The sequence below is a fragment of the Trachypithecus francoisi genome, unplaced genomic scaffold (assembly GCF_009764315.1).
Source record: "Trachypithecus francoisi isolate TF-2019V2 unplaced genomic scaffold, Tfra_2.0 Lachesis_group15, whole genome shotgun sequence".
NCBI lineage: Eukaryota > Metazoa > Chordata > Mammalia > Primates > Cercopithecidae > Trachypithecus > Trachypithecus francoisi.
Genome location: NW_022681460.1, coordinates 114,676,289 through 114,699,735, shown reverse-complemented (window position 1 = coordinate 114,699,735; position 23,447 = coordinate 114,676,289). Strand labels below are relative to the sequence as shown.

Here is a 23,447-nt window from a genome sequence, read left to right as displayed (position 1 = left end):
CGCCATTCTCCTGCCTCAGCCTCCCGAGTAGCTGGGACTACAGGCGCCTGCCACCTTGCCTGGCTAGTTTTTTGTATTTTTTTAGTAGAGACAGGGTTTCACCATGTTAGCCAGGATGGTCTCGATCTCCTGACCTCGTGATCCGCCCGTCTCGGCCTCCCCAAGTGCTGGGATTACAGGCTTGAGCCACCGTGCCTGGCCTAAAGTTTTTTTCAGCTTCGTTCACAAAGCAGGGGCACCGCGTGAAGGCACTGGCATGGAGAGCACTGGCATGGAGAGCACTGGCATGGAGAGCACTGGTATGGAGAGCACTGGCATGGAGAGCACTGGCATGGAGAGCACTGGTATGCAGAGCAGCAGGACACGTGGGCAGAGGGCAGAGCAGAGGTGCCTGGCGTGGACAGAGACCTCGTGGGCACTCCCAGGGCTCTGAACCAGGCAGGTCCTGACACAGTGACCCCTTGTGGCCCCGCGAGCCACGGGCTCCTATACAGCCCTGCAGGGCCAGCCGGTCTCTCTGGACTCTGCCACAGCCCTCTTAGGAGCTCAGGGCCCCTCAATCAGCCAGCAGGCCCACATCGGGCAGCTGCCTCCAGTTCACCCCATCCTGCCACCAGCTGGGGCTGGCTTAGGCTCCGGGGACATAAAACCCCCTTGTCCTTCTGCACATGCGGCTGGGGGAGCCCTCCCTGTGCTCCCTAGGAGAACTGAATGGGTCCGGAGGACCAGGATATCCAGGTAAGAGTCAGGGGAGAGGGCCAGGCACCCCTAAACCTCAGGGCAGGAAAAGCCTTAGGGTACACAGCCCGGCTTCCTACTAGCCATACCTCCACCCTGCAGGTCAAGTGGGAAGTAGCAGGAGGGGACACCAAGGTCACAGGTCCCCAAGTTCGTGTCATCCCCACCTCCTGTACCACTTGCCCCGACAGTGCGGACCAGGGAGAGGCTCCTGACTCAGGCAGCTGCACCAGCAGGGCCCTCTGAAGGCCTGCCCCTCCTGGTTCCTTCCAGTCCCTGAAGAACCAGACCACAGCCTCCCTTGCCCTGCTCTGGAGAATGTTCGAGAAGGGCAAGAATGTGCAATGGAGAGGGAACGGGCATCATCCGGCTACAGGCCTGGATGCCCCCAGCTACACTAGACCCTCTACCAGAGGAAAGAAAGACACGGAATCCAGCCAGGGCGGTGGCTTGCACCTGTAATCCCAGCACTTTGGGAGGTCGAGGCAGGTGGATCACCTGAGGTCAGGAGTTCAAGCCCAGCCTGGTCAACATGGTGAAACCCCTTCTCTACTAAAATACAATTAGTCATGCATGACAGCAGGTGCCTGCAATCCCAGCTACTCAGGAGGCTGAGGTGGGAGAATCGCTTGAACCCAGGAGTTGGAGGTTGCAGTGAGCCGAGATCACATAGATGCACGCCAGCCTGGATGACAGAGTGAGACTCCATCTTAAAAAAAAAAGAAAAAACACAAAAAACGGTGAGAGGCCGAGGTAGGCAGATCACAAGATCAGGAGTTCGAGACTTGACCAACACGGTGAAACCCCACGCCTACTAAAAATACAAAAATGAGCCGGACGTGGTGGCAGGCACCTGTAATCCCAGCTACTCAGGAGGCTGAGACAGGAGAATCACTTGAACCCGGGAGGCGGAGGTTGCAGTGAGCTGAAATTGCGCCACTGCACACTCCAGTCTGGGCGACAGAGCGGGACTCCATCTCAAAAAAAAAAAAAAAAAACAACCACAAAACACAGAATCAAACCTCGCTCTCTGCAGCTCAGCTGGGGACAGGCAGCCAGAGTCAATGCCCACATCTCATCCGAGGTCTCAGGGACAGCAGGGCCAGGGGTGACAGGATCAGGGTCCCCAAAGAAAACGCCGATCCTCAAAGCAAAGACGCGCACACACAGCCTGGCCCAGACTTTACTCGCTCCCGGCCCCACGGGCACAAGCAGCACTGCCCCAAGCATGGGGGCCCCGCCTGGGAGGAACCGAGCGGCCCCAGGCCTCCTGGGGATCCCTGCCAAGCTGGCCCCAGGCTGGAAGGTACATGGGCAGCACACAAAACCAGGATCCACTCACTGCCCACGAGTGGCCCTCACAGCTCCCCGGGATCTGTGTCCTCAGTGCAAAGAGCCTGGCAGGGAAGGCTGAGCCTGGTGGTCAGGCACGGAGGAGCTGTGTGGTCACTGGCCACTGGCTCTCTTCTGTACCACTGCCGGCTCTGACAGTGCCTGCTGCTGCAGCCGCTGGAGCAGCTCCGCCACATAGATCTTGAACAGGGGTACAGGGTCCTGAAGGAAAGAGGGGCTCATGGTGAGGCCAGGGAAGCCCAGGGCAGCTGGAGTTCTGGTGGGGATGGGACCAGCAGCTGCCGCCCAGAGGAACTGGGGCATGAGAGGCCCTGGAGGGCAGAGCCCTGTCCGTGAGATGAGAGACCCCCTCCCTTGGGGACGCTGGAGGCACACACCTGCCCCTGTCCCATCCCTGTGGTTGTGGATAAACGGGGAAGGGGGCAGCCAACTGCCATGCCATCAGGGGCTCCCTGTCCCGACAGCTACCACAGGCTCCAGACCCTGGGATGCTGGTGGCCGAGCAGACCCTCGGTGCAGGAACCCAATCCTCCTACTGAGGGTCCTGTGGCAGGACAGGGTGGGGACTTGGAGAGGAGGGAGCGGGCCATGCCCCTCTGCGGGGGCAATGCAGAGCAGCAGCTCCTCCCCCAGCCCACCCGGTGCAGCAGCCCCTCGTGCAGGCTCTCCAAGGCAGCACACTCCCAGACCCCGGACACCAGGCCCTGGGCAGGCAGCAGTGCTCACACACTCACCTTTTCCTCCAGAAGCCTCTGTTTCTCAATGGCCTCCTCCAGCGTGAGGCCCAGCCACTCCGCCTCCTCCTCTGGGATGGCGAATTCCTGGGCAGGCGGAGACGGAAAGGGCGGTGAGGCCCAGGGCCGAGCCAGGAGGCCCCAGGGGCAGGGAGCGGGATGGAAAACCTCACCTTGTATTTGTTGTAGATGGCCGCCCGCCGCTCGGGGTCCTCGGGGTGCAGCTGGGGGTCCTGCCGGGCAAGCCGCAGCAGCATCCCTCGCTTCAGGTCCATCCCGAACTTGGAGCACAGGTCCTCCTTCGGGGTCTGGCAGGAGGCTCACATGGGGCCAGGTGCTGGTGGCAGGGCCCCGCCTACCCTTCCAGCCAACCCACCCGGCTCCTCTCTAGCCGCTGGTGGTCCCAGGGCAGGACAGAGAAGGCCCAGGTGGGGCCGCCTCAGCACCCCAACACAGGGGTGGGATCAGAACAGAAGCAAGTGCAAGAGCAGGAAAAGGTCAGCTGTGCTCCCTCAGGCCCCACGGGCAAGTCAGCCACCCACAGAGCAACGGCCTCTCCTGCAGGCAGGAAACCCCACAGGTGCTGGCCAGAAAGGGGCACGGCCCCATTCACACTTTCCCAGTGATTCTCCTGCACAGATCCCAGCGTGCCCCGGTGTGAGGCTGACCTGGGGCTCCCTTAGAGTCTGACTGGCCCATCCCAGACCCTGCTGTGCACTGACTCGCCCCACCCTGCTTGCCTTGAGGATGTAAAAGTCGAACCCGTAAGCCTCATCAATGAGGTCCAGGGTCCGCATGGTCACGGTCACCGTGAACTTCTTGTCCAGGATCTCACTGTAGAGCTCTCGCTCAAACAGCTGTGGCTTCCACACCTTCTTCAGCCTCTTGGAGAGCTGGGGGTGCAACGGAGCCCGCGTGAGTACTGCTGCTTCCTCCTACAGACCAAGGGGGACCCAGGGCAACTGCCCTCACCCTCCCCTGGGAGACTCCATCACAGACCCACTGCTGTCAGACTGGGGACTTGGAGTTGAGTGGGCCGGCCCCCAGCCCAGTGCTGCCCTAGCCCAACCCCTGGTCCTGGCTGTGTACCCAGAAGTCAGCTGCTCCCCAGCAAGCTGGGCGTTCCCGCCCTTGTCACATGGTTGCTGCATGTGTTTCAGAAATATGTGCAACCCCACAGTTCACAGGTCGTCACATTGCAGGCTGGAGGTGACACAAGTCTCCCCAGAGGCTTCAGCAGTCCCGCCAGGAAGTCCACCATAAGCAGCCTCCAAGCTCTGCTGGCCTCCCGGACCTGCTCTGCTCCACACACAGGCCTCCTCCTCATCCTAACGTTACCCCGACTCCCCACGGCCTCTGGTTGCTCCCCGGCCTGAATCACCCCACCTCACCCCTAATTTATCAGTCCTGTTTGCCAGAACTGCGGTTCTTACTCTGCGTGCCCCTTTGCTGGAGCTGTGTCTCCGCCAGGCTGTAATCCCCAGAGTCCATCCACGTCCCTCCAGGTACCCGGGGCTTTCCGCACAGTCAAGCCCTGAGAGGAGCCCCTGAAGGCCGCCTGCCGACCCACCTTGTCGTTGTTGGCGTATCTTTGGCCCAGGATCCAGCCCTCGCCGCCCCACAACCCCCGCTGGGACTCGGAGGGAAAGTAGATGGGGATAGGCACGTCCTCCACACGCTCCCGCTGCCCGTTCTTGGGGTTGATCTTGAACTTGGCCCCATGAGGCCTATAGTGCACGGGAGTGGGCGTCCGCTCCTCCTCCAGGGAGCGCAGGTAGTGGCCAGGCAGGCGGGCACAGATGCCCTCCCGCAGCCGCAGCCGCTTCCAGAGCCACACGGGATACTTGTGTAGAGGCATCGCGGGCCTGGCGGGAGGTGAGGGCTCGCAGTCACCTGCAGCCTGGCCCGGCCCCCAGCTCTCACTCCCTACCCCGGCCCCCAGGCTCTGACCTCCTACCCCCTACCCCGGCCCCCAGGCTCTGACCTCCTACCCCCTACCCCGGCCCCCGGCTCTGACCTCCTACCCCCTACCCCGCCCCCAGGCTCTGACCTCCTACCCCTACCCCGCCCCCAGCTCTGCCTCCTACCCCTACCCCAGCCCCCGTTTTCATCACCTACCACCTACCCCCTACCCCGGCCCCAGGCTCTGACCTCCTACCCCTACCCCGGCCCCAGGCTCTCACTCCCTCCCCTACCCCGGCCCCCGGCTCTGATCTCCTACCCCCTACCCCTACCCCGGCCCCCGGCTCTCACCCCCTACCCCTACCCCAGCCCCCGGTTTTCACCACCTACCACTACCCCCTACCCCGGCCCCAGGCTCTCACCCCCTACCCGTACCCCGGCCCCCGGTTCTCACCTCTTACCCCTGCCTCCGCTCTTACTTCCTACTCCTGCCCTCGGACTCTCACCTCCTACCCCCTACTCCTGCCCCCGCCCTGCACCCACCTGCCCCTCCCCTTCTGCCGCGCTCTCCCCGCCGCACCCCACCAGCCCGCGCCCACCTGTCAGAGCTCTAAACCCGGCGCCCCACCGGAACCGGAAGCCGGTCTGCCGCGCCTGGACCTCCTCCCACCGCCGACTGGCTGCAAAGGCCATCCGTCTACCTCTCGTCCCGCCCCCTTTAGGGACCGTAAAAAATACCCTGCAGAGACAGCAGCAGCAGCTCAAGGCACCATTGGCAATGTGCGGCCCAAGCGTTTCCGCAAAAGGGCGACGCGGGCGGGGCGGGGGTTGTTCGCCCGGGGCCCACTTACCCTGCCAGGGAAGGAGCGCAGAAAAAATGTAAAAACTCGTTTAGTTTGAAAAATCACTGTAGAATATTAAATTCACCAATCACAGATAAATCAGATCTACAGAAAAATATGTCTTAATGTCTTAGAATTTCCTTTTACTCCAAAACACCCCATATATACATGTTTCTCTTTTATAAGCTTAGAGATTGCTTTGGTGGTCAAAGGCAGGGGTGGCTGGGGGAGGTAAGACCCCCAGGAAAGCCACACCCCGGACAAGACCCAGCAGGGAAGCCCCCAGAGCCAAGTGTAGGAGGACCCCACCCAGGTCTCAGCCGCCCACTTCTCCAGAGTGGATCCAACACTCACAGGCCTCAGGGAGGGGCCAGGTGCTGCGCCTAGTCATGGCTTCCCCCACGAGGCTTGCACGAGGAGCAGAGACAGCCCAGTCTCCTGAACACCCACAGGGCACAGAGACAGCCCAGTGCAGGGGCAGACACCACCACAGCTCCTGGGACCAGAGAAAGCTCCCAGAGGGAGGCCCAGGAACGCTGGGGTGGGTGGACTGGGCTGAGTAGGGGTTCCTTGTGGTCCAAACCCCCACAGCAGCAGAGCACCCCAGTCCCAGGAGACTCTTCTCAGGGACCCAAGGCTCCAGAGCCAAGAAAAAGGGAAGGGCGGGGCGGAAGCCTGCATCCCCAGCGCCCATCAGCTCTGGTGGAGACCTTGGTCTCCAGTCCCTATGATGACCACAGCAGCAGAGGGGGATCCTCCATGCCCCAAGCAGGCTGGCATCAGGGCCACATAGGGGCCAGGAGCAGGGGTCTCGGAGTTCACAGCTCCCAGCTCTAGTGGTGGGCTCAGGGTTCCTGGGCTCCATGGGTCTCTTACCACAGCCTCACCAGGGAACAGGACCATAGGGAGTCCTTCACCCCATCTCTAGCCACCCGCAGGCCAGCAGAGCACACAGCCCCATCCTCGCACAGGCACCTGTGGTCTCCAGGTAACCAAGCCCAGGCCCCAGGGGCCACTGCAGACAGCAGCTGGGATCTGCAGAGGGACCTCAGCAGCCAGCAGGCAGCTGGCAGGGAGAGGTGCGTGTGAGGGAGGGGTGGCCCTCTCCTCAGTGGGAGGAAGTGAGAGGGTACCCAGGCCAATTTTATTCAGCTGGAAATTAATCTGTCCGGGGCTGAACCAGGTGCCTCCCCCTCGATGCAGCTCCTGGCTGAAGAGGTCATCAGAGCAGCAGCGGTCCTCCGGCTGGTGTCACGTCACCGTGTACAGTTCCTCCCGATCGTTCTTGCAGATCTGATAGTGGCAGGGGAATTTCTGTGAGCAGGTCCAGGGCTCGGTGTGCTCATCAGGTGGCGGCAGCAGCAAGGCTGCGCTCCCGGCCAGCAGGACGTGCCAGATGCTGTGGGTGTAGTAGTAGTTGTCGCTGGTCATCATGGAGGTATAGATGGCAATGCCCACGGAGGCCATGGAGATGCTGGGCAGGAGGTAGAAGGTCCAGCGCTGCCACGAGGTGGGGTAGCACTGGCGCCGGTGCCCGCAGCGGTAAGTCTAGAGAAAACAGCCACGCAGGCATCAGTGCAGCCGCAGCTCCCAGGGCCCGGAAACAGTGGTTACTGGGCGCCTGCCCAGGTCTGGGCAGCACAATGACAAGGGTGGGCTGCTTCAAGGGGGCTCAAGGGCACAAGGCCACTGGTCCTCAGGCCCAGGCCTCAGGGACACAGCCATGCTGGGCCTCTGTGGGTGCCATGGCAACTCCCAGGAGATACGGGCATTCACTGGTTGGAGCAAGACCGGGAACGTGGCCAGAGCAAGGGGCCAGGCTCTCTTCTGCGAGCATCTGGGCAGCAGTGCCAGCCAGCCCGACTCCTTACCCACATGGAGGCCATGATCACGAAGGCAAAGAGGCAGGGCCCCAGCATGTTCCAGATGCCCCTGCGGTCCAGCTGCAAGGACATGGCGATGACCAGTGTGCCCAGAAGAAACAGCACCTGAGCAAGACACAGGGATGACTGCAGGGACATCTCTGAGGGCTGAAGGCCCAGCAGGAGCAAGTGCACCCCAGGGCCCCGCAGCACCTCTGCCTGCCCCCTCGGAGCTGCTGCCACCCTCTGACCAGCTCTGCCAGCCTCTGACCAGCTCTGCCAGCCGGCAGGGACACGCCCCTCCTTCAGCTTCTGCATTGCATCCACAGATGAATGTGGCCAGGCAGGCACCTCTGGGGGACTAGAGGGTGGTCAAACTGGACCGCCACATATGGCAGCTCTGCACCCACACACTCACTAGCCCTCTGTACCCCTGGGTTTCCAGGAATCCCCCATCAGGGTGGCTTCAGTCTCCCGCCCACCGTTCCATAGGGAGGGGCCCCCACCCCCTAGTCTCCCTCAGACACTTCTGCCCACAACCTCCAGCTCTCCGCCTATCTGCAGGTTCAGGCCCTGCACTCAGCCCTGCAGGAGCCTAGTGTTTCCCAGCCTCCCCCCTGCCCTGGCTGTGGGGCTCCCACGGGCACCCCCTTGGGGCAGCACCCAGCCTGCAGTTCCCAGAGCAGACGGGAGGGCAGAGCGTGCAGCTCACAAACCCAGGGCACGAGTCTCCCCATGCCAGGGCCAGCTGCCACAGAGTCCCCAAAGCATCCTTGGCACCAAGGACCCAGGGAGCATGGGTGGGGGCTTCTCGAGGGTAGGGGCCTGGCCTCCCCTGCCTACGACCTTCCTTCCTGGCATCCTCCAAACAGCCGGCACTGCCCCGCACAACTGCCTGCAGGGTCTCAGACCCGCATTTCCGGGTGGCATCACAGAAGACATGAGGTTTCTTTTCTTTTGTCACCGAGGCTGGAGTGCAGTGCTGTGACCTCGGTTCACTCCAACACCTCCAACGCCCAGGATCAAGCGATCCTCCCACCTTCGTCTCCCGGGTGGCTGGGACCACAGGCATGCACCCACTACGCTCAGCTAACGTTTCAATTTTTTGTAGAGCCCAGGCTGCTCTTGAACCCCTGGCCTCACGGGATCCTCCCCCAGGTGTTGGGATTACAGGTGTGATGACAGGTGTGAGCCACCAGAGCCACCACGCTCGGCCGAGATGTGAGGTTTCCAGGGGCTGTGCCCAACGCCAGGTCCGGCCTCTCCCACGGTACTGCCTTTCGCAGGCTGCACTCGGAGGCCCTGCTCCCCCAGGGCCCACACCCTACGTCGAGGGCCACTCACGTATTTCAGAACTGCCTTGAGCCGCGCCATGCACAGGATGGTGACCCAGATGGCCGCCCCGGAGCCCAGGAAGTCGCAGTACTGCAGTGTGTCGTAGTTGAGGATACACAGCACCGCCTCCCCGGGCTGGTCGCAGGCGTGGTAGAACTGTGGAGAGGCTCCGTGAGCGCCATCCCGCCCTCCCACCCCAAGTCCCTGCAGGAGGGGCTGGCCTACCGTGGAGAAGAACATGGTGTAGGCGTAGACGGAGGCCTCGACCAGGAAGAATCGCTGCACTGAGACGGTGATGGGGGCCAGGAACATGAGGTTGCTGAGCGTGAGCAGCAGTGCGGCTGCCCTCTGCTGGGCCATCGTCTGGGCTGTGCTGTTGTCCGTGCAGCTCCACCCACGCCAGCCTGGGGGCACAAAACCCCACGGCGGAGGCTGGGGGCACTGCTGAAACTCGGGGCCCACCCCTCACCCAGGACCCTGCAGAGAAGCCCCTTCATCACCCAGGAGCAAGCTGGGTAGGCACCGTGGGCGGGGGCCAAGGTCAGGAGGCAGTATCACCCCCGGGGATACCTGGTGCCTGTGCCGGGCAGACAGATGGTTGGTGGGGAACAGGGGAGTGGGGAGGAGGCTTTGCTCCTGCAGGGGTCTCTCTCCAGCCCCCTGCGGTGCTTCCCCAGGGGAAAGGCATGGCACGGCACTGGAAGCCAACAGCAGCAGCGTCTGGGGTGGGCGGGGCCCTGGCCCTTACCTGCCTTGCAGCTGCAGCCGGCATACAGGTAGCTGTGTCTGCGGAGCAGAAGGCACTGGCCGTAGGGTCCACAATCGTTCAAACAGGGCACCAGGTACAAGGTGGTCTCCACATGGACCACAGCCTGCTCACACTCCCTTTGAGGAAGGGGCCACAGGAAAGCTGGTGCAGTGGTCTGACAGCCCAGCTGCCACCCGCACACCCAAGAGGCTGACGGACAGGAGAACCCAGCACTGAGGCCCCCGGCTCTCAGTAGCCCTGGAAGAAGCACCCCTCTAGCTGGGTCACTCAGAATGCCAACCTCAGGCAGCCTGGCTGCGATCCTGAGTGAAATGGCAGGGTGCCTGACCCCCGTCCCTGCCCTAGGTCTACTTACTCAGCGTTCTCAGGGCACATGAGCTGCAGAGAGAGGTACCAGTTGTCTGTCTCTGGGTAGGGGATGATGAGGTTGGCCCTGCGAGACCAGGCGCTCAGAGACAAGGGGTAGCCCTGGAAGAAGGCTGCAGGGGAGCCAGAGGGCCCCATCAGAGGAGGCCGGGGTGGGGAGCTGGCTGGGGCCACCCTGATGGTGACGCCTGCCCAACATACCTGTGGTGCAGTTGAGCGAACTGTTGAAGCCAAGGAAGGGTGAGGCAGCGTTCACACAGGCCACTATGACAGTCTCATTCCGCATCTCTGTCTGGAAAGGGAGGCAGTGCTGGCTCAGCCCCAGCAGCCCCTGGCCGCAGTGGGGTCATCCGCCCCACGTGCCAGCTCAGCCTGGTGCTGGTGCCTTTTTTTTTTTCTGAGACGGAGTCTCGCTCTGTCGCCCAGGCTGGAGTGCAGTGGCGCAATCTCGGCTCACTGCAAGCTCCGCCTCCCGGGTTCACACCATTCTCCTGCCTCAGCCTCCTGAGTAGCTGGGACGACAGGCGCCCGCCACCACGCCTGGCTGATACTTTTGTATTTTTAGTAGAGACGGGGTTTCACTGTGTTAGTCAGGATGGTCTCAATCTCCTGACCTCGTGATCTGTCCGCCTCGGCCTCCCAAAGTGCTGGGATTACAGGTGTGAGTCACCGCGCCCGGTCAGTGCTGGTGCCTTTCTCTGAGACTCCTACAGGCCCAGGGCCCACCGGGACCCTTCCTCCCCAGGCCCTGGGATGTCCTGCCTCCACCCCACCTCTGACCCTAGCTACCCTGGGGCCTGCTGACAGGAGCAAGGCTGCCCAGCAGTGTAGGTGCCCCCAACATGGGCCCCTGTCCTGGCCCATGCCTGCTGGTGTCACTGTGTTGCCTGTCCCAGTGCCAAGGTAAATGAGGAGGCCCTGCAGGGGCTGCCCGACGCCCTGCCCGAGCCCAGGCCACAGGCCGCTTGCAGACAGCAGGTACCTTGTTGGCCCGCAGGGAGATGGTGAGGGATCCCCCGCTGTCCATGCCGGTGTTCAGGCGCAGTCGCATCATGGACGGTGTGTTCGGACACACCCTCACCGAGACCCTGTCCAGGAGCTGGAAGTGCACGGACACCACATCCGTGTCCTCCCGCATGACTGGGTAGTTTGTGAGGCAGAAGGGACTGCGGTCCACCCTGCCACTCCTGCCCAGATCCTGGTGGTCGGGGCTCAGGGAGGGCAGACCAGTGGAGGCATTGAAGCTCTGGTTTTGGCTGCTCTGCAGAAGGGGCCGGACGGTTACACTCTGTGGCCTGCAAGCTGCCGAGAGGACAAGGGGTTTGGTTGGAGGAAAGTCTAGGGATCTGGGGAGGGGCAGGGCCATCCCTCCAGCCCCTGTGTGGCCCACCTGTGAGGGCAGCTACAGCACTGAAAGTCACTGTCCCGAGAGGCCCCACCAGGCTCTCAGCTGTCACTTGTAGCCACCGGTCCCAGGGCGGTGAGGGCAGCAGCACGCGACAGGGCCAGGGGGCACTGGTGCAGGTGAGCACCTTCTGGAAGTTGCTAGGCAGGGTGACCGGGCCCACGGTGAGACGCACAGGGCAACCCAGGCTCCCGTTGGACACACAGTCCCGCAGCTCCAGCAGAAGCTCTCGCGTGTAATCGGGGACAAAGACCCTGCAGCAAGGGGACACAGCTGGCTCAGGCTCTGCCGTTCCTCAGCCCACCTCATGGGGACCCAAGGAGGCCAGGCATCTGGAGAACTTCCCAGGCCAACCCCAGGGCTCAGGGCCAGGCTCTCGCACCCGCTCCACCCAATCTGAGGTGGGGCCGCAGGCCAGAGCCGGGCTGCCCCACCTGGCCCTGCTCACTTGAGGTAGCTGGGGTGGGAGAGGAGAGTGTGTGGAAGGGGCACATCCGGCTCCATGATTGAAATCTCGACCACCCGTGTGACCAGCAGGTCAGGCTGGAAGACGTAGGCACAGGTGGGAGCCAAGCCCTAGGGAGAGAACAGATGTGGGCAGGAGTGGTGTCAGAGAATGCAGGCATGAGGGCAGCATCCCACCAGAAACCCCAGGCATGCAGGGAGCAGGGCGGGCCCCAGAGCGCAGTGTGGAGCCTAGAGCAAGGACCACCCCAAAGAGGTGCACGGCAGGGACTGGCCATCGCCGCGAGGTTCTCTGCCTCCATCCCGGAGGGCAGCCCCTCTCACCTTCAACTCGATCTTCTGGGATGAGGGGGGCAGGTGGGCGGCCACGAACCAGTCCCCGGGGGCTGGGTGGGAAACGTTGACAGAGGCATTGCTTAGCAGTGCAGCGCTCAGCGGCACCCTGACCTGGAAGGAGGGCTGCACCGAGGTGTCGTCTGGGAAGCTGGTGCCCAGTGGGTTGATGACCGGAGGAGCGCCAGAACGGAAGTGCCTGGAGACGGGAGAGCAGCACAGGGCTCAGGCACAGGGCTTGGCCAGGCGCGGGGGGTGGGCAGGCAGGCAGGCAGGCGGCCACCTACACGGTGATCTCTGCGTCGGTGCAGGCGGTGCCGCCCTCCCGGGAGACCTGCAGCAGCCAGCGCAGAAGCACAGTGTCTGGGGGCACGCGGAAGCGGAAGAGCCTGGCACTCCCGTACCAGCTGTAGAAGGACAGCTTCTGCGGGGCCTGCGAGAAGTGCTCGGACACCAGCCCCACCTCTGTGAGGAGAAGGAGGCGTCAGCCAGGCTGGGCGCCCTCCTCCAGGGCCGCAGATAGGGAGGATGAGGTCCCCAGAGGGAAAGGGCTGGAAGCCCCGGGGGACCCACCTGGAGCCCTTGGCACACCAACTCTGACCTTGGTAAAGGTCACGGCCGCCCTCTGGCCCCTCAGCCAGTCCTCTGCCATCCCTCCCCAAATGACCTACATCCCACCCTCCTGGCATCTGGGTCTTTTCACAGCTGCCATCTTACTGCAGCAGCTTCCAAACAAGCCCCAGGGCACCTCAGCACCCATCGCCACCCTAACGCCTCCAACCTGAGAAGACCCCACTCCCCACGGCCAACCCAGGTGGAAGCTGAAGGACCCAGCAGGTGTCAGGAAGGAGCCCCTGCCCCTCATCACAGATGCCCTGGCCACCAAGGCCAAGGCACGGGCCTCCCACCTCCTCTCAGCCTTCCACATCCCCCATGGGTTGGCTGCCTGCTTGGGCTATGACGTCTTTGGACACAGCCAGACCAGAGCCCAAATTCCCCCTTACCCAGGGGGAGATCCCGCGTGCGGGAGGGACCCAGGCCAGAAGCCTGGCCAGCCATGAGAACAAGGGGACAGCTGGTCCCTGCATTCCAAGCGGGCAAGGCTCCTAACTGTCCTCAGGGAACGTGCCCATGCCTGGTGCGGGGATGGAGAAGGGCCCGTGGGAGACATCCTGCTCATGGCCCCAGGCGAGGACTCACAGGCTCTCACCCCCAGACCCCGTGCCAGTTCCGGCCTCGTGCCCTTGTGACCTTGGGCATCCTTCCTTCCCTGGGTCCCAGCCTTCTCCTGGGTAGGTCAGGGTGGAGGGCACGTCCCTTTGGGGGCCCTCCCTCCGAGGTTAATTAATGACAAAGGTTTCAGGAGGAAATGCACAGTGGACACAGCAGGGTGTGGCATCCTTCCCTCCGCTGCAGTTCCCCGTCCTGCACTCAGGAACCCTGCCTCGGTCTCACTGGAGAGTGGCTGGCTCAGGCCCAGGCCTCTCCTGAGGAGGGAGACAGGTGAGCAGCAGGCTCTCCTGCCAGCCTGGTGACCCTCCCATAGAAGCACCCGAAGAAACGATATACCTGCCAACAGCAGCCTGTTGGAAAAGCCAAGCCAAGCTCCAGGGGAGCCCAGCCTGGGGGCTGGGCAGGGGCAGGGGCAGGCTCCACCCACGACGCACTCCAGGCTTTCCAGGTGTCTGCTGGCCACCAGGTCCCACCCACCAGGCTGTGGCCTGATAATGTGGGCAGAGAAAACTCAAGCCCCCAGGACCACGGTGTCCCGGGAGAGAGTCGGCCTCTGTGGGGACAGGCAGGGGAGGCCACCGGCAGCACACAGCCCTGGGCCTGCTGGGGCAAAGCCCTCAGCCCCTCTGGCCCTGGAGCGCCAGCCTGAGGGCGCCTAGAACCCAGCTGGTGGCTGTGAAGTTTCAGCAGGTACACAGAGATAAGAGATCTGTTCAAGGTTGTCCTAACACCCAGTTCCCGACTCCCAGGACTCACAGCCCCTCCAGGCCTCTCCCAGGGCTCTGTAGCCCAAGCTCCCTGCCCAAGTCGCCCACACTACCAGGCTGTTAGCGGTGCTCTGAGCCCGAGGTGATCACAGGGTGAGGAGGGCCAGCTACACACCCCCCTGCCTGCCCCACAGCCCCTCCACGGACACAGGGCTGGGTGGGGAAGGTGGGAATGCAAGTCCCTGCCCCTGTCCTGGGAACCTGAGTGAAGACCCCTGACCCACATCCCCCAAACCAGGACAGGCACCCATGGGAGACCCTCACCACCCACAGTTGCCACAGAGCACGTGCTCCACAGTAGGCTGGGAGGAGTGAGGGGCTGAGCCAGCCCATCAGGCCTCTCCACTGCCCACACCCAGGTGTTCCATCTCCCAGGGACCCCTCACCAGGCCTGCGTTCTGGGACAGGGGAATCCTTTGCCAGTTTCCTAAGGAGTAAGGTTTTGGTTTTTTTGAGGGTCTCACTCTGTCACCCAGGCTAGAGTGCAGTGCCATGTACACAGCTCATGGCAGCCTCAGCCCCCCATGTAACTGGAACCACAGGCTCACATTACCACACCCAGGTGATTTTTTTTTTTCTTTTTTTCTTTTTTCTTTTTGAGATGGAGTCTCGCTCCTTCGTCCAGGCTGGAGTGCAATGGAGCAACCTCAGCTCACCACAACCTCTGCCTCCTGGGTTCAAGCGATTCTCCTGCCTCAGCCTCCTGAGTAGCTGGGATTACAGGCGCCTGCCACCACACCCAGCTAATTTTTGTATTTTTAGTAGGGATGGGGTTTCTCCATGTTGGTCGGGCTGGTCTCGAACTCCCGACCTCAGGTGATCCACCCACCTCAGCCTCCCAAAGTGCTGGGATTACAGGCGTGAGCTTTGCGCCTGGCCATGGAGCAATTTAATCCCCGGCACGGTCCTCGGGGAAAACTGCTTTTCATCTCTAGCTGTGCCAAGCTCAGAAAGCAGGAGGCACAGCCCCCAGAAGAAACAGGAGCTCAAAGGAGCAATATTTCAGGGGCGGGGGAGAGGCTGGGGGCCGGGAAGTCAGGGAACAGCATCGGATCAGCTGCCAGGAACCTGGGCACCCGAGTGACTGGGGACCTGTGGGTCCTTCCAGTCGGCCGGCAAGGACACGACCCCTCGAGAGTTCCAGGCCACAGAAGCCTGGGCAAGTCCTCAGCATCTCCGGGTGGCCAAGGCCTGGCGGTCTCTACATCCACGTCCCTACTCCGTACAGACCCTGGAAGGGCAACACCTTCTCCCTGGTCCAGCCGGCTCCTTGGACCTCAGTCAGGGACGGCGACCCTCAGGGAACAGAAATGCAAAGTTTCCAAACAAGAGGGGAGAGGGGCGCCCTTTCCTCAGTCCCTCCTCCCAGAAGCCGGGCGGGCGGTGGAAAGTGGCTGTACCAGGGCTGGTGGTCGCTGTGGAAGGGCTGGAACCATGACGCCCACGGGCCCCGCTCCAGGGTCTAACAACTTTCTCCTGGCTCTGCCCCTCTCCCAGGCCGGACGGGGCCGGTGAGCTCAGGGCCCAGACACTCCTCCCATCTGGAGTCCCGGGCAGTCCCCTGGGCCCCTCCACTTCCCCGCGCCGAGGGCGCCGGGGGCGCCGGACCCGAGCGCTCTGGAGGGAGGAGGAAGAGGAGAGGGCGCTCCAGGGGCCGATGTGGCCCAACCTAGTTCGGGGAAACCAGAAGGAAGAGCGGGGTCCCGCCCGCCTCGACCCCTTGGACACGAAACGCCGCAAAGGGCCACCCTGAGCCCCCAACCCGCGGCGGGGACCCCAGTCCCGCGCCAGCGCCAGATGAGCGCACAGGTGCGCCGGGGGTGAGTCACAATCCCGCCCCGCCCGCGGCCCCGGCCCCACGCCCCCGATGGCGCCCGCGCCCCCCGCTCACCGCTCTTCCCGCTGTCGCGGGCGGAAGCAGGCGGGGGCCGGGCGAGCAGCAGCAGCAGCAGCAGCGGCCCCGCCACCACCGCGGCCACCGCCTCGTCCCCGGTCCCGGTGCCAGCCCGGCCCATGGCTCCGAGCTCGGCCCAGCGCTACCCGGCCCGCGTCCCGCGCCGCCAGCCCCCGCCGCCGCCCGGGCACCCTCTGCCGCCTCCGCGGCCGCCGCCGCTTCTGCCCCCGGCGCCCATGGCCCGACCGGTCTCCGCCACAGTCGCCCCGGGCACTTCCGCCCGCAGGCCCCACCCCGCAGGCCCAGCTGGGAGGGCGCGGGCGGGTCGGGGGGCGGGACCGGGGGGGCGCGGACGCCGGGCGCTGGGGGAGCGTTCACTTGGGGCGCGCGGGGGACAGAGCGGGGGACGCGGGGTCTGGGGGACGCCGGAGGGTGCTCGCGGGATGGAGGGTCGCGCGAGACGGGGTGTTCGCGGGGGTCCCAGGACGGAGAGGTCGCGCTGGGCGCGCTCGGAACACGCAGGAAATTCTCCCCGAGGCGTAGGCTTCGCGGGGCTTCCCCGCCGGTTCGCTGAGTCCCAGCTCTGCTCGGCCGGGACGTCCGTGGCGGGCTCGGGGAGCCCACGGGGCGCAGAGGCGCCGACCTCCGCCTGGGACCTAGAGGGGCCGGCGCCCTGCCCTGCCCGGCGCGCGTGGGCCTGAGCCAGGCGCCTCAACACGAGGACCCCCGGGCCGGCCTTCACGCCGCAGAGCCCTGCAGGTGCGTGTCAGATCCACGCTTTTCTGCACAGACGAGAAGGCTGCTTGTGCTTAGGGACTGTAGTACCCGATTGGGATGGCGATTCAGACGGGTGCGTGGTCATCAAGTCCTGGTACTTTGCACTGGGATGGATTCCCATCATGTAAGATTTAAGCCGAAGAAAGGAAGCGATAAAGCCTAGAAGAAAACTCAGGGAAGCTTTTTTTGTCTTGGGGCCAAGGCGGCTTTTCCAAGCGTGGCATAGAATCCAGAAGTTCCACCGCGTCGTGGGTGGGAGGGGGGTGGGGGGCGTCTGCAGAGCCAAACTGCATAAGCGAAGTCAAAAAGACGAGCCCCCAACTGGGAGGTGGGGGACACAACTTGCAACTCACATCACAGAGCTCACCTTAATAAGACTAGTAACAGTGTAGTAATAAACAGCTCTAAATCAACCACACAAAGGCTCCCGTAGAAGATCCTGAAGGACAGCTGCCAGAGATATGGGGATCCTCCTCTCTCAGCGCAGAAATGCAAATTAAAAACCTCTCCAGGCCGGGCGCGGTGGCTTACGCTTGTAATCCCAGCACTTTGGGAGGCCGAGGCGGGCGGATCACGAGGTCAGGAGATCGAGACCACGGTGAAACCCCGTCTCTACTAAAAATACAAAAAATTGGCCGGGCGCGGTGGCGGGCGCCTGTAGTCCCAGCTACTCAGGAGGCTGAGGCAGGAGAATGGCCTGAACCCGGGAGGCGGAGCTTGCAGTGAGCCGAGGTCGAGATCGCGCCACTGCACTCCAGCCTGGGCTACAGAGGGAGACTCTGTCTCAAAAAAAACAAAAACAAAAGCAAAACACTAAAGTGTCTTTCCAGGATGTGAGGGTAAAAAGGTAAAAAAAAAAAAAAAAAAAAAAAAAAAGGAAAACCCCATTACAGTGACTTTTTTTTCGTTTCACCTAACACATTGGCAAATAAAAACTGTACTGACAGGTGAGACTGCGGCCCACAGACACTGCTTGCAGCAGGCAGAGGATGTGGGAGCCTGGTGGGAACCCTGGACTTGTCCACTGGAGTAACAGCAGCAATGACCTTCCCGCGGGAATTGCACCTCTGGATTTTCCCTGCAGATACGTTCACGGAAGTGGGACACTGCATACGTCCAGTGACTCAACGTGGCACCGCCTACATGTGTGTCACTGGCCAGTGGGGCATTCAAGTCATTCATACGGGGTCCAGGTGCGACAGACTGTGGCCGACACAGGAAAGACGGGAAGCGCTGTGCTGCTTAGAAATGGTCTACCAGATGCAGCAGTAGCTGTAAGAAAGGAACAGGCAGAATAGTGTGTTTAGCGCACTACCATTTGTGTAGAAAAGGGAGAAAAACACGTTTCATTTGTGTGTGTCAAAGGCATCGAATGTCTGGAATGATCCAGCACCGGCTACACTGGTTGACCTTGGGGCCAGAGAGGCAGGGGTGGGGGTGGGGGTGGGGGTGGCCGCAGGGACTATACCCGTTTGTACCTTTTGAACGCCGCAGCGGGTGGTGAGGGTTTACGGAGCGGGGGAGGGGAAGCTGACTCCACGAGCCCAGACCCCTGAAGGCCAGAGCAGCAGAGGTGGAGGTGTTGGCCCGGGAGGAAGGAAGCCCCGGCTGAGCCTTAAAGAGAGCCTTTGTTTCCCGGGAATGCCAGCTGGCCGTCCTCTGCCCTGCTGAGGGGTGAGGGGGCTCCCAGGCAGTTCTCAATTTAAAGGCACAGAAGTCAGATCGTGGATTTTGCTGAGCCGTGATTGGAGTGTGCCGTGCCGGGCTGCACCCAGCAGCCGTGGTCAGCACCAGCACCCAGGACTGCTGCATCAGACCCAGTCCCTGCCCCAGGCTGGGCCCAAGCCCCCCTCCTCCCACTGCCCTCCTCTGAGTGAGTCACCTTAGTTGGAGGTTCCTGTGCCCCAAGTTCCCCACCAGAGAGGGAGAGAAGCAGCAGAGCCCCCACTTCCAGTGCTCCAGCTGAGGGTTGGTGAACTTGAAGGTGGATAAGGATCCCCAGACGGAAGTCCAGAGACATCTGCTAAGTCACAGAGCGCTGGCAATGGAGAGACTCTTCTGTAGCAGGAGACACAGCTCAGTCACACTAGTGGTCAGGGAAACAAATTAAAACAAGTCATTTTGTCAAAAAGCAGCCACGCAGCCCTCGCCACAACAGGCACTCACGCTTTGCTGGCAGGAATGTGAACCCCCTCAACCTTTTGAAAATTACTGTGGCAACATTAAAATGTAATGGAGAGGCCTGACACGGTGGCTCATGCCTGTAATCCCAGCACTTTGGGAGGCTGAGGTAGGCGGGTCACCTGAGGTCAGGAGTTCAAGATCAGCCTGGCCAACATGGCAAATTATTTTTGTCTCTGCTAAAAATACAAAAATTAGCCAGGCATTGTGACGTGCGCCTGTAATCCCAGCTACTCAGGAGGCTGAGGCAGGAGAATCACTTGAACCCGGGAGGTGGAGGTTGCAGTGAGCAGGGATCAGGCCACTGCGCTCCAGCCTGGGCAACAGAGAAAGATTCCATTTTTATTATTATTATTATTAAAATATATTAATTTACAAAATAATTTTTTATTATTAAAATAATAATAACATACTGGAGAACACTAGGGCCTAGGGACAGACACACAAGGATGTTTGCAGCAGAACTGCTTGTAGTTGCAAAAACCTGGGAGCTCCATGAGGGCAATGGGTAAACAAATTATGCTATATAATACACTCTGATTTTTTTTTTTTGAAATGGAGCCTCACTCTGTTGCCCAGGCTGTAGTGCAGTGGCGCGATCTCGGCTCACTGCAAGCTCTGCCTCCCGGGTTCACATCTTTCTCCTGCCTCAGCCTCCCGAGTAGCTGGGACTACAGGCGCCCGCCACCATTCCCAGCTAATTTTTTGTGTTTTCAGTAGAGATGGGATTTCACTGTGTTAGCCAGGATGGCCTCGATCTCCTGACCTCATGATCCGCCCACCTCGGCCTCCCAGAATGCTGGGATTACAGGCATGAGCCACCACGCCCAGCCTACTCTGATTTTTTTTTTTTTTTTTTTTTTTTTGAGACGGAGTGTTGCTCTGTCGCCCAGGCTGGAGTGCAGTGGCTGGATCTCAGCTCACTGCAAGCTCTGCCTCCCGGGTTTACGCCATTCTCCTGCCTCAGCCTCCCGAGTAGCTGGGACTACAGGCGCCCGCCACCTCGCCCGGCTAGTTTTTTGTATTTTTAGTAGAGATGGGGTTTCACCGTGTTAGCCAGGATGGTCTCGATCTCCTGACCTCGTGATCCGCCCGTCTCGGCCTCCCAAAGTGCTGGGATTACAGGCTTGAGCCACCGCGCCCGGCCTACTCTGAATTTTTATGCAACTTTTAGATAGGTCTATAAATGTGTCTTCTGAAGGAATGTCGGTAAAGTGGAAAAATTCAGCTGCTGGATAACATGGACGCATCGTATTTCCAAACAAACAGGAAGACCCTCAAGCCCCGTCCCCAGGTCCCCCTCTAGTGAGCCTGGGTGAGGGTGAACTCCAGCTGCCTGCGCCCTGGCCAGAGGGGAGGGTTGCTGGGTGTGGGAGCTGCTTTCCACAGTGGGTGTGCTCTTCGCCCAGAAGCAATAAGCATTATTATAGTTGCCTTGGATAAAAATATCAAAAGTTAAATAAAAGCAAAAAAGAAGCTGTACTCCAGTTTTCTCCAAATAACCACCCTGTGCTGCACCTCCAAATGCTTCCTGTGTGCAAGACTGTATGAGGACTGCTCTCTCGCGCGGACACTTTCCCATGCTTTGCAGGTTGAAAGGAGTTTCCCTCTGTGTGTTCATGGCCACCTGGTAGACATAGTAGACCTGTCTCCCCACTCTGCCCCAAGTTTCCTGAGGGCAGGAGATGGGTCTCTTTCACTCTGTGGCCAGGCAAGAGGGGTACAGACGATAACCCCGTCTTTCTGACCCAGTGTCCCAACCTGTCAGCATGAACCACACCAGAGGTACCCAGATATCAGAGTTTCACAGACAGAAATAGTTTTCCCAGAGTTTGGGGTTTTTTTTAGGCTCCACTACCATGCATTATCATTCTTTCATTAAAAAAAGGTCATTTGGCCGGGCGCGGTGGCTCAAGCCTGTAATCCCAGCACTTTGGGAGGCCGAGGCGGGCAGATCACGAGGTCAGGAGATCGAGACCATCCTGGCGAACACTGTGAAACCCCGTCTCTACTAAAAAATACAAAAAACTCAAGCCTGTAATCCCAGCACTTTGGGAGGCCGAGACGGGCGGATCACAAGGTCAGGAGATGGAGACCATCCTGGCTAACATGGTGAAACCCCGTCTCTACTAAAAAATACAAAAAAAAAAAACTAGCCGGGCGAGATGGCGGGCGCCTGTAGTCCCAGCTACTCCGGAGGCTGAGGCAGGAGAATGGCGTAAACCCGGGAGGCGGAGCTTGCAGTGAGCTGAGATCCGGCCACTGCACTCCAGCCTGGGCGACAGAGCGAGACTCCGTCTCAAAAAAAAAAAAAACTAGCCGGGCGAGATGGCGGGCGTCTGTAGTCCCAGCTACTCGGGAGGCTGAGGCAGGAGAATGGCGTGAACCCGGGAGGCAGAGCTTGCAGTGAGCTGAGATCCGGCCACTGCACTCCAGCCCCGGCGACAGAGCAAGACTCCGTCTCAAAAAAAAAAAAAAAAAAAAGGTCATTTTCCCAGCCTAGGCAACACAGTGAAACCAGTCTCTAAAAACAAACAAACAAATTGTACCCAGGCATGGTGGCATGTGTGTCTATAGTCCCAGCTACTCCAGAGCCTGAGGCAGGAAGATCCCTTGAGCCCAGCAGGTCAAGGCTGCAGTGAGCCAAGATCACACCACTGCACTCCAGCCTGGGTGACTGAGCGAGACCTCATCTCAAAAATTAATTAATTAATTAATTAATTAAATCATCCCAGGGCTGGAGACAGTTGCTCACACCTGTAATCCCAACACTTTGGGAGGCAGAGGTGGGCGGGTCACGAGGTCAGGAGTTCAAGACCAGCCTGGCTAATATGGTGAAACCTGTCTCTATTAAAACTACAAATGGCCGGGCGCAGTGGCTCAAGCCTGTAGTCCCAGCACTTTGGGAGGCCGAGACGGGGGAATCTCAAGGTCAGGAGATCGAGACCATCCTGGCTAACACGGTGAAACCCCACCTCTACTAAAAATACGAAAAAATTAGCCGGGCGAGGTGGCGGCGCCTGTAGTCCCAGCTACTCGGGAGGCTGAGGCAGGAGAATGGCGTAAACCCAGGAGGCGGAGCTTGCAGTGAGCTGAGATCCGGCCATTGCACTCCAGCCCGGGCGACAGAGCGAGACTCCGTCTCAAAAAAAAAAAAAAAAAAACTACAAAAACCTGACATGCGCCTGTAGTCCCAGCTACTTGGGAGGCTGAGGCAGGACACTCGCTTGAACCCGGGAGGCAGAGGTGGCAGTGAGCTGAGATCGCACCACTGCACTCCAGCCCGGGTGACAGAGACAGAGCAAGACTCCATCTCAAAAAAAAAAAAAGTCATTTTCGAACCAAAAAGTTAAGAAGTACATACCATTTTTGAGCGGGGCCTGCCCCTCCACATCTGTGGATATTTCTTGTCAGGTGGGATGAGAGACTGAGAAAAGAACTAAGACACAGAGACAAAGTATAGAGAAAAAACAGTGGGCCCAGGGGACCGGCAAACTCAGCACACGAGGACCTGCACTGGCGCTGGTCTCTGAGTTCCTTTAGTATTTATGGATCATTATTTTTACTATCTTGGTGAGGGGAGTGTAGCAGAGCAACAGGTGGGAAGAAGGTCAGTGGAGAAACATGTGAGCAAAGGAATCTGAATCATGAACTAGTTCAAGGAAAAGGTACTGTGCCTGGATGTACACATAGGCCAGGTTTATGTTTCACTTTACACAAACATCTCAGTGTAGCAAAGAGTAACAGAGCAGTATTGCTGCCAGCATATCTTGCTTCCAGCCACAGGCTGATTTTCTCCTATCTCAGAAAAGAACGCATGGTCGGTTTTACACCCAGACATTCCATTCTCAGAGACAAGCAGGAGACCGAAGGCTTCCTCTTATCTCAACTGCAAAGAGGCGTCTCTCTCACTACTTCTCAGCACAGACCCTTTACTGGGGTCGAGCTGGGGGATGGTAAGGTCTTGACTTTCCCACAAGGCCGTATCTCAGGCTGTCTCCGTTGGGGAAAGCCTTGCACAATACCCAGGCTTTCTTGGGCAGAAGTCCCTGCGGCTTTCGGCAGTGCATCATGTCCCTGGTTAATCGAGAATGGAGAATGGCGATGGCTTTTGCCAGGCACACTGCCTGCAAGCATATTGTTAACAAGGCACATCCTGCATAGCCCTCATTCCTTAAACCTGGATTCCACACAGCACATGTTTCTGTGAGCACAGGACTGGGGCTAAAGTTACAGGTGAACAGCATCTCAAAGCAGAAACAATTTTTCTTAGTACATATCAAAATGGAGTTTCTTTCTTTTTTTTTTTTGAGATGAAGTCTCGCTCTGTCGCCCAGGCCGGAGTGCAGTGGCGCGATCTCGCCTCACTAGAACCTCCGCCTCCTGGGTTCACACCATTCTCCTGCCTCAGCCTCCCGAGTAGCTGGGACTACAGGTGCCCACCATCACGCCCAGCTAAATTTTTTGTATTTTTAGTAGAGATGGGGGGGT

General features: G+C 60.3%; 2 protein-coding genes across 9 annotated transcripts; both read right to left on the bottom strand.

Annotated features, from left to right (window-relative positions):
- Positions 1 to 1,903: 1,903 nt before the first annotated feature.
- MRPL28 (mitochondrial ribosomal protein L28) lies at positions 1,904 to 5,442 on the bottom strand. Of its 3 annotated transcripts, none has more exons than XM_033236425.1 (6): positions 5,327 to 5,442; positions 4,396 to 4,690; positions 3,566 to 3,718; positions 2,999 to 3,133; positions 2,826 to 2,912; positions 1,904 to 2,292 (listed from the first exon to the last, which is right to left on the bottom strand). In XM_033236425.1, exons 2-6 carry the CDS (start codon positions 4,681 to 4,683, stop codon positions 2,185 to 2,187), a joined length of 771 nt encoding a protein of 256 aa, XP_033092316.1. In that variant the 5' UTR covers positions 4,684 to 4,690; positions 5,327 to 5,442; the 3' UTR covers positions 1,904 to 2,184. The 3 variants fall into 3 exon arrangements, with proteins under 3 accessions (XP_033092316.1, XP_033092318.1, XP_033092317.1); XM_033236427.1 differs by lacking the exon at positions 5,327 to 5,442 and adding an exon at positions 5,271 to 5,323; XM_033236426.1 differs by lacking the exon at positions 5,327 to 5,442 and adding an exon at positions 5,182 to 5,262.
- A 175-nt stretch (positions 5,443 to 5,617) lies between these two features.
- Positions 5,618 to 16,284, bottom strand: PGAP6 (post-glycosylphosphatidylinositol attachment to proteins 6). 6 transcript variants are annotated; one of them, XM_033236418.1, is made up of 13 exons: positions 15,996 to 16,284; positions 12,392 to 12,569; positions 12,096 to 12,303; positions 11,755 to 11,882; positions 11,292 to 11,560; positions 10,884 to 11,203; positions 10,103 to 10,193; positions 9,891 to 10,014; positions 9,515 to 9,651; positions 8,992 to 9,170; positions 8,776 to 8,922; positions 7,441 to 7,557; positions 5,618 to 7,117 (listed from the first exon to the last, which is right to left on the bottom strand). In XM_033236418.1, the coding sequence occupies exons 1-13, from the start codon at positions 16,117 to 16,119 to the stop codon at positions 6,821 to 6,823; spliced, it is 2,319 nt and encodes a 772-aa protein (XP_033092309.1). In that variant the 5' UTR covers positions 16,120 to 16,284; the 3' UTR covers positions 5,618 to 6,820. The 6 variants fall into 6 exon arrangements, with proteins under 6 accessions (XP_033092309.1, XP_033092310.1, XP_033092314.1 ...); XM_033236419.1 differs by having other exon boundaries at positions 7,441 to 7,512; XM_033236423.1 differs by lacking the exon at positions 15,996 to 16,284 and adding an exon at positions 15,505 to 15,875.
- Between the last annotated feature and the right edge of the window lie 7,163 nt (positions 16,285 to 23,447).

Excerpts from the sequence above, each read along its gene's own strand:
- MRPL28 (XM_033236425.1), bottom strand. The coding sequence starts at position 4,683 with ATGCCTCTACACAAGTATCCCGTGTGGCTCTGGAAGCGGCTGCGGCTG. Across the intron at positions 3,719-4,395 it reads GATACGCCAACAACGACAAG|CTCTCCAAGAGGCTGAAGAA; the intron begins GTGGGTCGGCAG and ends TTGCACCCCCAG. Across the intron at positions 3,134-3,565 it reads TCGACTTTTACATCCTCAAG|ACCCCGAAGGAGGACCTGTG; the intron begins GCAAGCAGGGTG and ends GCCTCCTGCCAG.
- PGAP6 (XM_033236418.1), bottom strand. The coding sequence starts at position 16,119 with ATGGGCCGGGCTGGCACCGGGACCGGGGACGAGGCGGTGGCCGCGGTG. Across the intron at positions 12,570-15,995 it reads CCGCGACAGCGGGAAGAGCG|AGGTGGGGCTGGTGTCCGAG; the intron begins GTGAGCGGGGGG and ends TTCTCCTCACAG. Across the intron at positions 7,118-7,440 it reads TGATCATGGCCTCCATGTGG|ACTTACCGCTGCGGGCACCG; the intron begins GTAAGGAGTCGG and ends TGTTTTCTCTAG.